At 37.7% G+C, this 18356-nt stretch overlaps 1 protein-coding gene across 4 annotated transcripts in view; it reads right to left on the bottom strand.

Moving 5' to 3' along the window:
• Nucleotides 1-3441: 3441 nt before the first annotated feature.
• Nucleotides 3442-18356, bottom strand: part of Arl13b (ADP ribosylation factor like GTPase 13B) — a 55641-nt gene continuing 40726 nt past the window's right edge. For 3 of the 4 annotated variants that reach the window (XM_059277092.1, XM_059277094.1, XM_059277095.1), the window contains 5 exons: nucleotides 15580-15685; nucleotides 11765-11987; nucleotides 10581-10697; nucleotides 9531-9599; nucleotides 3442-3880 (listed from right to left, as the gene is read on the bottom strand). In XM_059277092.1, coding sequence (XP_059133075.1) covers nucleotides 3804-3880; nucleotides 9531-9599; nucleotides 10581-10697; nucleotides 11765-11987; nucleotides 15580-15685 — 592 coding nt within the window. In that variant the 3' untranslated portion in view covers nucleotides 3442-3803. The remainder of the gene's footprint in view (nucleotides 3881-9530; nucleotides 9600-10580; nucleotides 10698-11764; nucleotides 11988-15579; nucleotides 15686-18356) is intronic. The other variant, XM_059277093.1, reaches the window with a different exon arrangement.

Below are 18356 nucleotides of genomic sequence, written 5' to 3'. Positions count from 1 at the left end.
ATTTCTCCTTTCCTACTTTTTTGTTTGGTTTCCTGTTTCCGGAAAGGAATAAGCATCTACACTTCTGTTTCTACAAAACAAAAAGATCATCACCATTTTCATCACCTCTGCCTTATTTTAAGACTTGCATTGTCTGAATTGATTCTCTGGGTCAGATGACATATATTTCTCAATAAATGAGTATCAGCAGAATGTCACTTATAAAGTATCCTCTATTCAGACAAAAACAGGTATTAAAAGCCAGGGGTAATAAGACCTATAAGCTACAGCTGTGTTTATATAAGCAGTTTCAACTTTTGAAAACTTTTAGCCAAAAGCATGGATTTCTTTACTTGGGGTGGGAGAAAATGAATACTCTGGGTATGATGGCATAGCACACTGACAGTCAAATTACTTTAGAAGCGATTTAGTTACGGGTTGGGGTGGGGTATGCATCCACAGCACAAAGACCCCCAGAAGCAAAGAGGGCTTCAGATCTACTGGAACTGGAGTTACAGCCAGGTATGAGCTACCTGATGTGGATATTGAGAATGAAACACGGGTGTTATGCAAAAACAGCACATGCTTTTACCCTCTTAGTCATCTCTCCAGATCCCAAAATATTTCCAGCTAGAGAACATTTAATAAAATAAAATGTCTAGTGGTGTTTTCTATAGGTGAACTTTCCTAGACCATTAAGAGTTTTAGTAAATTCTAAACATTAACTAAAATAGTGTTTAATTTTCAGCTTGAAGAAAATATGGCATGGGGCTGGAGAGGCAGCGGCAGTAGCAGCTTGGCAATTAAGAGCACTGGTTGCTCATCTAGAATTCCTGGGTTTGCAGCCCAGTGCTCACATGGCAGCTCACCACTATCTATAACTCCAGTTCCAAGGGATTCAACACCTTCTGCTGGCCTCTGTGTACCAGTCACACACTCATGCATGCATGCATGCATGCATACATTATGCAGGCAAAACACCCAGAGAAATAAAAAAAAGTTTAGCTAGGCGGGGTTAGCACATGCCTTGAATCCCAGCACTCTGGTGGTGGAGCTCTGGGAGTTTGAAACCAGCCTGGTCTACAGCATGAGTTCCAGGACAGCCAGGACTACACAGAGAAACCCAGTCTTGGAAAAAACCAAAACCAAAACCAAACCAAACCAAAACAGAACAAAAAACCTCTTAAAGTTCAAAAAAGAAAACAGCACTTAAAATAATAAAAATTATAAGTTTGCTTCCCTCAAACAGTTGAAAATTGAGGAAAATATCTAAATAAGATCTCTTGAAATTTCAGCTGGCACTCAGTACAGTTCCACACCCCACATTCATTACATACAATGTCTTCTATGTAGTGCATACATATGGATTGTCCAGTAAGAGCACATGGAATTTTCTTTTTTGTGTGGTTTTTTGAGACAGGGTTTCTCTGTGTAGTTTTGGTACCTGTCCTGGATCTCACTCTATAGACCAGGCTAGCCTCAAACCCACAGAGATCCGCCTGGCTCTGCTTCCCGAGTGCTAGGATTAAAGGTGTGCACTACCGCTGCCCGGCTGGAATTTTCTCGTAAATAAGTTAAAATATATCTTTTGGGCAGTAGGGTTAACAAAACACTGGGGGCAGTAGCGCGCACACACACACACACACACACACACACACACACACACACACACACACACAAACAATCACAATGTTGTTTCTCACATCTTTAAGTAGTTTTCATATTAAAAAAAAAATTAATCCACTAATTAACTCTTTCCACAGTAATAATGCAAAAAAAAATATTGATTAGCTAAACATAATTTAAAACCAGAAAAGGAAGAGAAAAATGGTATACTGGTGTAAATTATTTTTTTATTGTGATAAATTATAAGTCATGATGGGTAAGAATGAAAATGTATAATATAACAAAATAAGCATCCAAGTGTTAAAATCTGATAGGATTTAGAAAACATCTTTTAAAAGGTTTTTACATGGCTTTAAGAAAACATATAGTATTATAGAAAACATCGATTTCAGTTTATGTTACATTCAGTTTCAAAATTGTTTTTATGAAATAGTCGGTAATTACTGTACAGTAAACACTGGTAGGAAGCAAGAATTTTTTTAAAAAATCTTTATTCTCAAACCAGATGAATGTTAAGAGATAGCAAAAGTGTGAGTTTAGTTTTAAAAGGGAATTTAAATATTACAAAGTGAACCAGAAAGATGAGCACATTTTCCTCTAAACTCCAGTTCAGAATTTGCATCCTGTGTTCTTGTGAGTCTCCTTATATCTGAGCCACCTACCAATTCTGCATATGGGTTTTGCATAGAAATTAAAATGCTTTTTCCTCAGTGTGCAAGGTAGGTACTATGCACAAACTCACAGAAACTCTACCAATGCTGACTAGAATAATGTGACCTAACTGATTTAGGTCCGGTGAGCTAAAATGGGAACAATGCATTATAAACATTTAAAAGACAATCATTTCAACCCACCTTAGATGGACTTACATTCAGAAACTAGTATGTCTATTGTCAGTATAAGGTACCAGTCTTAACGAGGTGATAGGAGAATTTTTCCTTGTTATCTTCACTTGGACTTAAAGGCATGCTTTCAGTTGGATATTACAATATGAATCTATTACTAAATATATCTCTAGAAGCTTTGGTAAGGGACAGATGAACAGAGAGCCTCATAGATGGCACTCATGAGCAAAATCAGTGCTATCATTTTAAATTAAGATGTCATGTTGTAATCAGCTCTTTATAAAAGGATTTGAGCCAACATTCAAATGGCTGTGTTTTACTGTGAAACTGAACTCTCCAGACCTTCAGGAGCCCTCGCAGGCTTCTTACCTTTAAGTTCACAGCATGGAGAATGAAAACAACCCGAATAGCCAATGGAGCTCCTAACAGATGAAAGGCATGACAGCGGGCACCTGAGCTCCGGTCCTTAAGTTGGGTCTTTTAGGGCTTTGAGTAATGTCTCACAGGACACATTCTTACTAATTTAAACAAATTTAGGATGTTTTTTAAAAAGTATTTCACATGCCTTAACGTTTATTGAGAGCATCACCAATGAAAGCAATCAGTGACAAGGGAACTGAATTCTCTCCTCAGGTACAACTTTCAAATCATGTAACTGGGTAGAATAAAGATCTGAGAACTTGCTTTTTAAAATAGCAACTACTTTTTTAAAAAAAAAATAGCAACTATTTTAAAATTACGTCAAAATAGGGTGTACAATTTAAAAACAATGTTATTACAAAACATACCTCAAGCCATTTAAACACATCCTGCTTGTACACTTCATGTCTGTCAAGTAAACCAATGTTCTATCCAGACAGATTGAAGCAAGCATGTGTAGAAAAGTGCACAATCAATACAATAGCAAACTCAAACAAAAGCTTTAGAAAAAATATAAAAATAGTTGAAATTTAGGTTATAAATGCCCAGGAATACCCTTTTCATGTACGTGTACTTTATAAAACATGTTTAATGCATAGAAATACAGACTATTAAAAAAATCAGGTATGTAGAGTCCACTGGCTCCATTTCTGAGGAGGTTTTCCTTCGGGAGAATGTCCAAGAGTAGGCACGTGTAAACCAAAGAATCAATACTACATCTTGCTAACTTGGCCAAACGCTCTTGTCAGCTACTGGTCATTTTGTTTCCTTTCTGCTTTACCCACAGAATGTGGAGAAGTAAATGTTCAGGTCAAGTTCTTGGGTATTCTTTCCTCCCTGATATTATAGTTGTCTTGCCCCAGTCATCAGTGTTAGGGGCTTTCCTGCTTTGGGAAAGGTCTGCTATTAAAAAGACCAACCCGTCTGACTTGGTTATGAGATCATGTCCGGAGCATCACCATTAGGTCTCTGCCGCACAGCCAGGGGAGGCAGTGGCTTCCCATAGAAATCTGCACAAAGGGAAATGGAAAACATGAAACGGTATGGTAATCAAGTCTTTCACAGCTAATTGTTTTCCAGCCAACATCCTTAAAAGATTAAGACGCAGACAGATCTCAAGTGAGTGGATAGGTGGGGAAGACAGAAAACAGAAACAAATATAATCCAAGAAAAATTGAATGAATTCAAAAAATAACAACCTGGGTAAATTCTAAATGACTGGTAAAATGTTATACCTAACAGACATACTTAAAGTTTTTTTTTTTTTTTAATTACACATTCACATTAGAAAACAAATACAAAATACTGTGAATTGACACCATCTGCTACTAAACCCCTGGTCAGTCACCATTTGTATACATCATGTTGCTTTCTAATGATGTCTAGGTATTTTAGAAGAAGCAGATTAACTTCCTTTACCTAATCCTACTACAATTCTCTGGTTTGGTAATGATCGTACAAAACGGTCTTTCTTTTTGAGTATGTGAATTACTGAGAACTGAATCCAGAACCTTGTGCATGCTAGGTAAGCACTCTGTTACTGAGCCATATTCCCAGGCCCCCAACCTTTCCATTTATAATACAACTATATTCTCTGTTTGTTTGCTTGTTTATTCGAGACAGGGTTTCACCATGTAGCCCCAGCTGTGTACTACCACTGCCCAGCTCATTGATACTCTTTTAAAAAGTACTGCATTTCCTTCTTCTGATGTTTGTGTATAACAATGTGTGTGAGTTGCTTCTCTCTTTCAGCTGTTAGTCTTGGGTTCAAATTTAGGTCTTTAGGCTTGGCAGCATAAAGTACCCCTACCAGCAAGGCTGACTCACTGGCTCAAATTTTATTTCTTACTTTGCCACAAATTAGATTATAAACCTAATGCCACATTTAAGTCATCATAAATTATTTTCTAGCATATTTCCTTAAAATTATTTTAGAAGCACAGGTATTCAAAAGCACTTAAACACATTGGTAATGTACGAGGGGAAATATTTTCAAAGCAACTGCAAATCAAAAATTAAACTGCTGAGATGTCTTAACAAATATTAATGGAATAGTATAAACATGAAAACTTAAGAGTATGGATTTCAAAACCAGGCAGACGTAAGTTCAAAACTTGATTCTGCAGCTTAGTGGCATGAAAGATCTTGCCTATGGTATTTTGCTTCCCATATTATAAGGCTATTATTGTTATGATAAAATGATAAGATATATCCAATTATTTTGATGAATTTAAAAGTATTTTTATTAAAAGACCAAATGCATGTATGTAAAATTCGTCTTCCAAGAAATTAGTATACTTTTGTAGTGGGTTATGTATCACTTCCTTATGGGAAACTGATTCTATAAGATGCAGCATTTTAATTCCTAAACATTTTTATGGTGATTATCGAATATTTTTAAGATGAAATTTGAAGAGCAGTAAAAGTATACAAACATGTTTAACTTTCTTCTTAACTTTTAAACCTTGACAATATTCTTTAATTTGTATAGCTGGTATTTTTGACTACCAGAAACTTTGATTACTTCTCATAATGTTCAATATATAGCACACTGAAGAAATACAGACTGAGAGTGTTCACAAAATAAATACAGCTTCTTATTTTATGTCTCTTTGAATGTTTCTGTCCTACCCGTTACACAGAGAAAGATTTGTAGGCAATAAAAGTGATTATAGAAACAGGCTGTTACTAAAGCAAATGTCTATAATCAAAGTAAGAATCTCCTTAAGCTGCTTTCAACATGATAATGGCAATTTTTGTCTAAGTCAGTAAAGTATAAATCACAAACCACATACAGCTGGTTTTTAATTATCCACTAGCCCATTATATATCTACTGCATATTTGTCATTAGACTTTTGTCCATATATATCTATATATAATGGGAAAGAAGTGTTCAAAATTAAGAAAAAGAAGAGGGTCTGGGGAGATGGCTCTGAGGTTAAGAGCACTGGCTGATCTTCCAGAGGACCAGGGTTCAATTCCCAGCAACCACAAGATGGCTCACATACATCAAACTCCCATTCCAGGGAACTGATGTCCTCTTCTGGCCTCTGTAGGTACCAGGCACACCAATGGCACACAGAATCATGTGGGCAAAACACTCATATACATTAAGTACTTTTTTAAAAATTATTTTTTTAAACATTAAATCTAGTAACATTATGTCCATGCATTAAATGAACATTAGCTCTTAAAAAACTACTAATAGTAAGCCTTTATACTTTAATATACCATTTAGCCCAAGGCCAGCATTCCATTTTCTATAATTTAAAATTTCCTCTTTTAACCAGTATATAACTCCATGCCTTCAGACAAACTATTGTTCTTTTCTGTCTTTGTTTTGCTTGTTGTTTGGTTTTTCTTTTTCAGTCAGGCTCTCTTGTAGCTGAGGATGGCTTAGAACTCCCAATCCTCTTGCCTCAGCCTTCAGTGGTGCTGGATTATAGGTATACTTGCTTTTGGATGCTGTTTATCCTGAATTTTCTTATTTGAACCCCTAGTTCTTATGCCACTCTCTATAAATAAATACCCATGGGGTTTTTTACTAAAGAACTTACTGCCATAGACTACAGTAATTTAGAGGACTTTTTTTTTTTTTATTAAATCAATGCATGTCTCATCTTGATATAACAAATATTTAGCTGGTCTCAAATAAAAAATACGCACTGGTATTGCCTGACATGATTCCCCTCCCACTTCCCAGCTCGTGTTTTAGCACCTTAGTCCCAAACTGGTGGTGCTGCCGTTTTGAAGGCTATGGAAACTACAGAAAATTAGTAACAGAAGAATGGAGTCCTTGCTGTAATGAATATTATTTTGTAGTTCCTAGACTTTTACAGCTGGTTTTCTGGATGCATATAGAAGAGTTTAGAGCTATGGGCTAGAGAAGCCCTAGAATGCTATCCATAAAGATCAACAGAAATTCTGCTAGACGTCTGGAAGATCAAGTTAACACAGATGCATGCAGTGAAGGCCATGTACATGAGGGTTCAGACAGCAACAAGGACTCTATTGGGTTTGGGTAAGAGGCCATTACACAAAGAATCTGGCCACATCCGAGTCATCCTGAATTCAAAATTAATGGATTATTTTCTTTGGTGTTTAACATTCAGGCTGTGGCCTGGTTACTGTTAGATGCTTTCAGCCAGTCTATACTGAGAACAGAGAGCAAAGGGTGGAACAGAAAGACGGAAGCAGTTTGTCCTAGAAAAGGAAAAGAGCACATTTAACACAAAGCAAGTGCAGACACTGTAGGCCTGGCTACTAAAGGGATTAGGACCAGGGAAGAGAAGCTACGCACTTCAAACACTGCACTACAACAGAAAAGGTCCATTGGAGGCTATAGCTCCAGAGAAGGTCCTAAAATGTAAAAGTACAAACTCACTTGAAAGACTTTCCTTTACAAAGAAAGAGCAGAAGAGGTGACCTACTAGGAAAAGGCCACCTAGAGAAAGATTCTGTAGCCATGGGGAGACACTAGGAGTGCTGCATCCATAGTCCATGAGAGTTTAGCTCTATCTTCAGCGGGCAGCAGAACTTGTCGCTGTCCATGTGGTGATGGTTTTGCAGGCATACAGAATGCAAGAGTTACAGAATCGTGGAAGAGTTGCAGAGAACAGCCTAAGGCAAGGGCATGTTTAGCAACAGCAGATTCTCTGACAGTGTGAACCATGAAGCTGTGAAGGTAAAGCCTAGGCTGTTACCCTGGATTCACCACAACATGGGATGTCTGTCAAAAAAAATGGCAGGCCCTGGGGAGCTACCTCAAGAGAAAGGCCATATGTGCTGCAAATGACAAAGCCACAGGTGAAGGACAGAACAGGACCACTGGAGCTGATGTGATAGCACAACTGGCCCTATATGCCGTACATGTAATGGCAGGACTTAATATTTGCCCTCCTGGGCTTCAGTCTTGCTCCACATCCATCCTTGCTATTCTGTTTCTCCCTTCTGAGAAGGGAATGTTTATTCTGTGCCATTTTATACTGGAAATATATAACTTTCTTTTTTATTTTAGAGGGCTCACAACTAAGAGACTGTCTTATATTTCAGGGTCCGGAAGTAGCAGGTTATGTTTTGATTCTCAACTGTTCCTCCCCGTGTATGTGTGTGAGTAATCGGACCCCTGCTAGTGGCACTGTTTTAGCATCACCAGGAGATGGAGCAGGTCACTAGGGGCAGCTTCTGAAGGCCAGCCCTGCTCTGGTTCTAGATGGAGCCCTCAAGGCTTTCTGTATGCTGGCATGTCCTCAAGTTGCCACTGCAAGCTCTCTGCTCTTGGGAGAAACTATTTTTCTGTGTATGTATATACGTACATATAAATGGACAAACTCTACCACTATTTTCTAACACTGAATAATTAAATTGATAATGTATGCTAATATGAATAAAGTCAGGTTATATAATAATACAGGACTTAACCTATTATTATTGATAAAAACATTACAGTGTACAAATCAGTAAATGAAATAGAAATATGTAATTCTATTGGAACTACCCTATCAGGAAGTCTAACAGTAAATTCATCCATCTATAAATATAAATTTTCTAATTTTCACTAATGATTAAGTAGAAACCATAAGGAACCTGTATGGTATTTTGAAAATAAAAGCAAGAAGCAGGCTTGACTAGCTTTCAAATAGTATGTTTCAGTTTCACAAATGTAGAGTTTATGGTAATGCTTTTTCTAAAGATTCAATGTCTTTTTCTATAAAGTGATCCTTTTAGGAAACAGTTCTATTACGTTAATACAGAAAGTGTATTGGATGCTCTTTTTTTTTTTTTAAAGATTTATTTATTTGTTATGTATACAGAAGAGGGCATCAGATCTCATTACAGATGGTTGTGAGCCACCATGTGGGTGCTGGGAATTGAACTGGGAACTGAAGAGCAGTCGGTGCTCTTAACCTCTGAGCCATCTCTCCAGCCCGTATTGGATGCTCTTAATGAGCGAGGAGATGAAGTTATAATTAGACTTTTCCTTTGCATTCTAAGTTCAATGTGAAAACCTAGACTTCTGGTCAGGAATGACTTTTGCCTGTGAGTCCTAACTATCTTTTCCTAGGCTTTATTTCTTGAAGTTCTAAGGCAGTGCACTGGCTGGATTACAGCTATGACCATTTCATCAAGGAAAATTGTTTCCTTGACTCAATAAAACCTTCAACAACTTCCTGTATTTGGTTTACTAATCTGATCTCTCCTTCTGTATATTGTGTTGATCTTGACTTCACTTTAATGTTTAGTAGCTGGAAATCTTATGAGTAGAGAGAGCAATTACATTCATGATCACACAGTGCATGAACACAGGCAGGGCATGGCAGTTTTCTAGCACAGTAAATAAAACCGCAGTGGCTCAGACTTCAGTTGCTGGGAAGCTTTTCCCATGTCATAATTGTTTCTATAAGGTTTATCATGAATAAACACAAGAATGAGTCTTCATATATTTGTATTAAGATTAAAAAAATCAAATTATATAATTGTAAGATGCATTCAAAAATTAAAAAAAAGGAGTAAAATGAAAGTTAAAAGTGTAACAAAAAAGATGGTAGTGGATCTGAAAGCTACCAAAAATGAAATACTGAAAATGTGAAGTTATAAGATAAAGAAAAGTGGCTGTATAATGCACAGATGACACTTGAAAACTGATCCTTTTGCATTACCATTATGACGTGTTTCACCAAGAGGCTCAAGTTTTGGAAGTCTAGTGACTTTGGGGGTTCCCCAGCCAACTAAAGGAAAAGAAAAACATTTAGAAGCTCTGTTAAATGAATATTTGTTAAGGTCTTTTCAGAGGATCCCTCCCTTGACAGGAAATGTACTTAACATTCTGTGACACAATTCTCAACAGGCACATTTTCAATTGGCTTCTATTCACCATGTTACTATAGGATGCTAACATTTGCCTTAGCATTATATTGTATTATATTATATTATATTATATTATACTATATATTGTTAGTTATACTTAGTTCTTAACACACATTTAACTAAAAGTTCACACCTCTTATCACCATCACAAATAAACTATTGGCAACCATTATAATGCCTAGCAGAGGCTAAGAGAACTGTTTTGTTAAAAATAATACTAGAAATGAATCTTGTAAAAATTTATAATAAAAAATATTACCATATAAAGCTCTGGCACAAAGGCTACAAGGGAATTGATAATGCATGTATTTATTTAGTTCACACATATATACCAACAACTGTAAGAGGTAGGACACTATGCTCAGTGTTGAAGGTGACTTACAGTTTTTGTGTATTGTATCCCACAGTTTATACATGCATTAACTCCTGCATCATCTTAGGAGGTGGATATGCATGTTGCATTTATATGAGAAAAATCACATATTTACATAACTTTTAGGGATAAAACAATTAAAGATCCAGATTTGAAATCTCAATCTAGTCGCCAATCCACTAAACTTCAATTTCCTTCAGCAATGTGTGGTACAGATATTTTGAATATAATCTGATCACATTCTAGGGATTATTGTGTGAAATTACATTAATACATTTTACCATTTCCTTCTTAAACAAAACAGAAATGTTAACTAATGCTGCATGGCACAGACAGTAAAGGGTTCTTTCTCACACACTGACAAAATAATGAAAATACTAACTACCAACTACCTAATTTCTTCTTCCTTTTCTTCCTCCAGTACTTAAATCAGTGTTTCTACACCCAGTGTCAGAATCAATTTACTCACCAGGAGGGGGAGGTGGGGGTGGGGTGGGACTCTTAGGAGCAGATTCATCTGTATTGACTGGTTCTACCCGATGACTCCTTTTCATTCTTAGTTTCTTAGTTTTCTTTTTACTATTGTCTATAAGAATATAAACACGGAACTTTAAATCATGACAAAATGAACTTCTATAATGTAAAAACCAAACAAAAATAAACTGAGACTATTGGTATTATTATCATAATAACTGATTATACTCAACTTTGGGAATTACTATTAACAACTAAGTATGAACTTTTATACACTAAGAATATATTTTAGATGGCTGACAGGATAAGTATATGACTAATGAATAAAACACAAACAACCAATTTCTAAGAGAGGTCTTCATTTCCAAAATTAACTAGCATTTCTTCCAAGCTCAAAGTCATTTTAAACAACTATAACTGTCTAAGTGTAGGACTTTCCATAAAACTCGGCAAGGCCTACTGAAAGAGGAGAGCTGGGAACACTCCTCAAGAGAGATAATGCAGAATAACTGAGTCTAAGGACAGGTATTCCAAAAATAACCGTTTAAAAGATGACCAAGAGCCCAATCAAACCTAAACACATTACTCAGTAAAATAATCCCTAAACCAGGCATGTCTGGTATAAATATATATAACCAACATCACATTGGTAGACCTGGCAGAATCTACTATTCCTAAAAAGGCAAACACAGAAACCATACAGGCTCTCGAAGAAACACACATGAACACTCTAAGGCTTTCTATAGTAATGTATAAATATTAATAACATACAACCAAAATTGAACAGTATATTCAACACATTTGAAAAAAGTTATAAAAATATTTCAACTAAAATTTCTGGACTTCTAAAATTCATTTCATCTATTTAAATGTACAGACAACAACACATCAGATATATAACAATACATTTTCTAAAATGAAAATTATCTGTAACATAAGCCATAACTAACATCTGTGAAACATACAAAACTATAGGGAATGCAAATATATCTAGAAAACAATAATTTTTTAAGTGAGCAAATGTAACCTGAATCATCTCACTTCATGGAGAATCAAAACAGAAATAAAATGTATTATATTACAGAACCATTTTGGTGACCATGATGAAAATGAAATATAGAAATATAGAGTATAAATTCCCTTTCCATATGGCAAGCATGGAATGCTGAGAGTTAGCACCTGATTCTGATGAGCGCTGGTCCAGCTCATCTTCATTGTCCAGCTGCTGGGAAAGGGCCTCCTTGTAACTCTCTACCACTCCACTGTCGTTGTTTTGGGGGCAGCCACTAGGCTGGCTCTGTGATTCTACTTGCTCCTGCTCCACTCGATGTTCTGGGAGGCAAACATCACTCTCTTTCTCCACAGTCTGCTTCTTTTTCTCTCTCTCTTGCTTTTTTTCATTCTAACAAAAATGAAATACTTTATCTTTATCACAATGGTGGCATTTATGATCATTTCAAGGAAGAAAGCAAGTGAATCAATTTTTGGTGAATCAATGTCACTGTAAGATGCACAATGAACTGTGAATATATCATTAAAACATACTAACTGCTAAATGTTCCCTACAGACAGAGGTCTAAAGAAAAATAAATGTTTCCAGTAGTTTCATAATCTAGAGATGACCACTATTCCATTTATAGTCATGGCACACTCATAGAGACACACACCACCAACAAACATACATAAATGTAGTTCTCTCTGTACACACGTACCATTTACTTGCTGATGAAACAAAAATGAACTGAAGGTTTTATTTTAAAATGTTTCCTTCCATGTTAATGAATACATGAAATACTTAAAACAGTACCTCAACTTCAGTAAATATTATGTTTTAGCTCCTACTATTTTTATCAACTGAATTAACATTTCTGTTTATGTTTATAGTATGTATGCATTCATGTATATACACTTGTTAGTGTGAGTATAAGTAGTATGTGACCTGATATACAATCTCTATGTAAATCTGAAGCTAAATTTAGCTATATAGGATGGCTAATGAGCTACAGAGATCCCTGTCTGTTTTTCCTGTTGTTCGGATCTTAGCTGGTCTTATAATAAAAAACCCAGAGCCAGATATTGGGGTGAACATGAAAGATCAGAGAAGTGGAGCAAGCTACAGCCAACCTGACCTCGCCAACTCCTCAGCAGATCCAGTTTCCTCAGACTGAAAGCCTGAGTCCTCACCAGAAAGGATCTCAGCTGAACTGCTTTAGTTTCTGTTTCCTCACACCTGTATAACTTTCTCCACCCAGCCATGTCACTTCCTAGTATTAAAGGCCTGTATGCTTCCCAGTACTGGGATTAAAGGTGTGTGCCACCACTGCCTGGCTCTGTTTCCAATGTGGCCTTGAACTCACAGAGATCCAGACGGATCTCTGCCTCCCAAGTGATAGAATTAAGGGTGTGTGCTACCACTGTCTCGCCTCTATGTCTAATCTAGTGGCTGGTTCTGTCCCCGATCCTCAAGGCAAGCTTTATTAGGGTACACAATATATCACCACAGTCTCCTAGTTCTTGTATTACAGGTGTATTCCTTCATGCCCACCTTTTTACATGGTTCTATGCGTTGGGGACACAAGGGTCCTTGCTCCCACATATCTCTAGGAAAACTAGGAATGTTAAACACACAGGGACCTCGTCTCAGTGGAGTAGTGTAAGATAAAATACCTGCTTCCCACCCAGAGGCTGGCAGTGGATATTGTTAATGACCTGGTGTCCTTTTTGCTACCTGTGGAGGCAGATGTCACCCACCTTTTGCTATAGAGGCACACCTCATCCAAATTCCCCAGAAGGATTATCCCGGACTCTTGCCTCCCTAGACCGTTACCCATCCTTAGGGGAGATGTCACATGTACTTTATATCCTGTCCACTTCTATGCTACCTTGGTCAGAGACCACACTAGATTCTAGGCCGTTTAGCTATAGAACCCCCACCCCCGAAGGTCACATGTGCTTTGGAAAAGGAGTTTCTATGTAGTCCCACCTTAAGCTTTACTGTGCACCTGGAATTGGACTGACTGTTGCTTGGAAACCTTTTCCCAAACTGTACTGTATTTTAAATATGCTGACAATGAACCGCCTGACATTAGACTCCCCAACAAAGTCAGATCCAGGTTGATGAAGTCATTTGCACCACCAGGTTTTCATTCTCATCTCTTTGAGCAGTTCACTTTCCTGTCTGACACCTTCAGGGAACCACTCAGGGAACCACTCATCTGGGGTTCTAAATCCAGGTCCTCATGCTTGTGGATAAGGTAATTAGCTCTCTCCCTAATTCCCCAATTACAGTAACATTTTTAGATGGCTGTATCATTGTAGCGGGAGAGAAGTCCTGAGTGAATGCCTACTGTTGACTTGGGCATAGCCATGTCGGGACTGCAATATCTCAGACTATGGGAACGGCAAAGAACCATCCCACACCACTCCACCTCCATCCCCACGGAAAGGTTCAAAGGGATGGCAAAGCCTCCTAGGAGTCCAAATGCAAATGTAGACAGTGTGTGCAGAAAATGTTCCTGGTAGGTTTCTGACTTGAAGCCTGCTCCCCTACAGGGACACTTCCTATTCAAAGTAGCTAACCTTGCCTCCTTGTTCAGAAGTATGGAACAATGCTGCCCCCTTGTTCCGCTCTATACAACAACCCTGCTTCCCTGTTCAGCTGTATATACTAAACACACTGAGCTTCCAATGTGCTGTGCTTCTCCTCTTTTCTGTGTGTCTCTCTTTTCTTCATTCCCTCACCACCCTGATTATGACAATCTCTGGAGTCATGCAGAATTCAGCAGTATCAGGACTTACTGTACACACTCCAACAGATGAAGTTATATGTAATTTTTCACTATTATAAGAAGGAAATTTCCTTAGTGTTTTAAATTACTTTCCTCTCAGTGGGGCTATGGATCAGTTGGTCAGTACATTTTAAAATATGTCATAAAAGCAAACCTTACCTTCAGAAAAACTGAGTCAATTATATATGCCAGGGTTGGGAGAATGACATTTGTTTCTAAGTGATTTGGAGGAGGGAGGATACTGGAGATTGAACCCAGGACCTTGTGTCTACTAGGTAACTGCTGTACCATTGGGCTACATCCTTAGCTTCTCTCCAAGTCATTGCCAAGTCTGTAGCTCTGCTAAACTAGCAAATGTTAACTTGGCACTGTTTTAATTTGATTTGAGTTTGACATGACTATAATTTGTTACTACTGGAGAAGATTAGGAAACACCTTTATGGTCATGCCCTCTCCCGCCGTTGGGGTCAAGTCCTGCCTTTGGTAAATGCAATGTCCAGGTTTTCATTATGCTTATAGTACTTTCTAGTATTAGTTCATAGTCACAGGACTGTGTGTCTGGTGTGTCTCTTAGCATCAGGGTTATTTTATTTATTTATATTTTAGTTTGCCCTGGGTATTTTAATTCTGTATAGCAATTTTTCTAAATTCAAATGTAATAAAATCAATTTTTTCTTTATGGTTTGTAGCTTGAGTGTTTTGCATTTTAAAGTCTTTATGTCAACATATAATATACATGAGTATAATATAATTTAAAATATAGATATTAAATTATATTTTCCATTATCATGAGAAAATAATATCAATCCTGGTACAAAAAAAGATTAAATGTTAGTACTACAAAAATATGGCAAAATAGGTTTTTTCAAAAAGAGTAACTATGAAATATTCAGCTTTTACTTTTATTCCTATATATTTTGAAGTCATACTTCTCTTTTTTACACTGTATTGAACATGGTATTTTAAAAAGAGATTGTGTTTGAAAGCATTTGCTCTATCACTGTGCAATATCCCCAGGCCACAAAGGAAACTATGAGTGGAAAAAAATGGTTACCTTCCACCTAGTCCCACACCTTTACCTTCATTGGAAATCCTCTCTTGAGGAATTCTCTACTGCTCTGCCTAGTGTCCCAACACCTAACCACCATGACCGAATTCTACCTCTATTGTTTAACATATCAAAACTCATATTGCCACAATCCATACCTCAATGATTACAGCTGCTATGGGCTGGAAAGGATTAGCAAGAACTGGTCCTGAGTCCATCTCAGCCAGACCACTGGTCCCATCAAGTTCAGTTTGCTCTCGTTCTCTGTTTGTGGGAGGGAAAAAAAAATTCCTTTTGAAAGGGGGCTGAATCATTTTACCTACAAAGACATGCTGATAATAGGACATTATGTTTCTACAAAATTCAATCATTTGAATTTTAAAAGAAATCTAAGAAGAGGAAAAACCCTGGCAGAATGGAGTGGCCTCCCTCCCAGTGTTTGAGTAAGAAGAGTCAACGCAACAAATGAAACCAGATATTCCAGGACAGAGAGCCTGGAGGAAATCTGGGAACCAACAGGAAGTGAAGATAAATCAAAACCATGAGAAGTGGGAAGGCCTCAGACAAGCACAAAGCAGTTCTGGAAGTCCCACGCCTCTTGTGGGAGGAGAACACCATGATGCGAGCTGCAATCCTAAGGTAAGTGTGAGGGTCCCAGCAACACGTGCAATAGCAGCAGGCCGGAAGTCCTAACTGCTGGAGAAACCCAAGCTTCTGAAGCTGTAAATCCAGAACAAGTCTGCTCTCAATGTAATACTTGTACCTAATAAATACCTAAAAACCCACTACTACCAGGGAAATCATGCCTATAGCTCAGCTCAGCAAACACTCAATAGCTCTAACTAGGAGCCATTTTTGAGAAAGGTCCTAGTGCTGGGAACTAAACTGCTCTAGGGATCAAAAAAAAAACAAAACAAAACAGAGAATGATCACAACTCAGGGTCCTAAGAACCCTATGTAAGAGTGACAAGGTGGGATACCACCAAACAATACAGTTGTTGATTGGATATCAATGAAAAATAACTGTGAGGTTTAAGTGGAGAGGGTGAAGTGTGGTATACAGGGGAGAGGGGGTTCCATTCTGTTAGGAAGAGTGAAACCACATGTACCAGGGTCTGGGTCTGAAAGCACATAGACCCAGGCTGCCAATTCTGATTTACAGAATTCACTGTTTCGACTGTTTCCTTCATTGTCAAGGAACATTCCACAAACACACCACAGCTTGGGTATTTGCCATGCCCTACAGGCTGGCAGGCTGAGGGCCTCTGAAAGTAGCATGCACTGCCTGGCCATTCCACACATTGCTGAGGCTCCATATGCAATAGGGTTCTTGGCACACAGACTTTTGCCACACCTCTGATATACATATAAAAAACCTTCAGAGTCACCACTAATTAACCTGTGTGGCAGGAAACAGCCAGGGAGCAGCCTGGATACTGACCTAAATTGTGAGGGCGGAAGCAGAGGAAAGACAAGTGGTTTCATCTACAACTCACTGGCCTTTCACACCTGGTGGACTGGAGTATTAGAAGACCCACAGGGAGTCACTTCCAATCCAAGAACTTGGGCAAAAAGGGCAAGGCTGTTTGTTATTCTTCTAATGTATTAACTTACTTTCTTACTTTTTTAAAAAAAAATAATTTATTTAACTTTATTTTATGTACATTGGCATCAGAGCTCCTGGAACTGGAGTTATAGGCAGTTGGACAGTTGTGAGCTACCATGTGGGTGCTGGGAATTGAACCCTGGTCCTCTGGAAGAGCAGCCAGTGCTCTTAACTGCTGAGCCATCACTCAAGCCCCCTTTTTTACTTTTTAATTAGGTCTTTTTTCTTTTTCTCAAACTCACAGATCTTTAATCCTTTTTTATGTTTATTAATTTTTAATCTTTTAGTTTACTGTATGTTTCTTTTACCTTTCTCTTCTGCTGCTCTTAGCATCAGGGTAGTTGCGCCTTTAACTGGTTAATATATTTCCATGAAAACAGATATAGCAATTTCAACACAGAAATACAATTGTGAAAAACAAGGCCAAAAGACTCATGTAAAAGCTTGTGATTCACATTGCAAATGGCAGGCCATGCCTATAAGTACTCAGAGGCAGCACAGGGAGATCACTGGGTTCAAGAACCATTCTTCCCATCAGTACATGCCAGGGTACAAAATAAAGTCCACCACAGAACATTTAATAACTGTCACAGTAATGAATATTGCATTCCCAAATTCTACTTACACATGGACTAAAGAACCACTTTTTTATTATAACAAGCAGCAGTGGATTTTGCTGTGACATTTCCAAACACATGTGTAATGTGCTTTGTCATATCCATCCTTCCTGCTCACCTCTTTTGTCTCTGTCACTCATCTTAGTAGTCCCTCTTTACCTTTCAGATGCATCGCCTTTTGTTTTTTAGTTAAGGCCCACATATGAAAGGAAATACACAGTCTTTAACTGACTGTAGTTGGCTTATTTCTCTTAACATGATGACCATCCATTCATTTTGCAAAAGTGACATAACTTCTTTCGTTTATGGCTGGACAAATGTTCTGCCATGTGTATGTATGCATAGGAAAAGATAACAATGGAACAAAACTAGAAATAAACAGCAAGAAAAACTAAAGAAGCTATACAAACATGGAGACTGAAAATGGACTTTTTGAATAAGCAGTAGGTCACAAAAGAAATCAGGAGAAAATTTAACATTTCTAGGATCAAATAAACTGGAAGCAAAATAACAGTACCTGTGGGGTATAGGAAAATAATATGAAGAAGGAAGTTCATGGTTATGAATTTCTATTTTTTCAAATGGGGTGAAATTCCTAAACAATGGAATGATGCACCTCAAGGTCCCAGGAAAACAAGAATAACAACAACAACAAGTCAGCAGAAGAGAGAGTGCTCCAATGAAAACCACACTGAAGAAGGAAGCTGCAAAA

The sequence above is a fragment of the Peromyscus eremicus genome, chromosome 12, assembly GCF_949786415.1.
Source record: "Peromyscus eremicus chromosome 12, PerEre_H2_v1, whole genome shotgun sequence".
NCBI classification, from domain to species: domain Eukaryota; kingdom Metazoa; phylum Chordata; class Mammalia; order Rodentia; family Cricetidae; genus Peromyscus; species Peromyscus eremicus.
The sequence above is the reverse complement of the archived record's forward strand: the minus strand, read 5'-3'. Positions and strand labels throughout refer to the sequence as shown.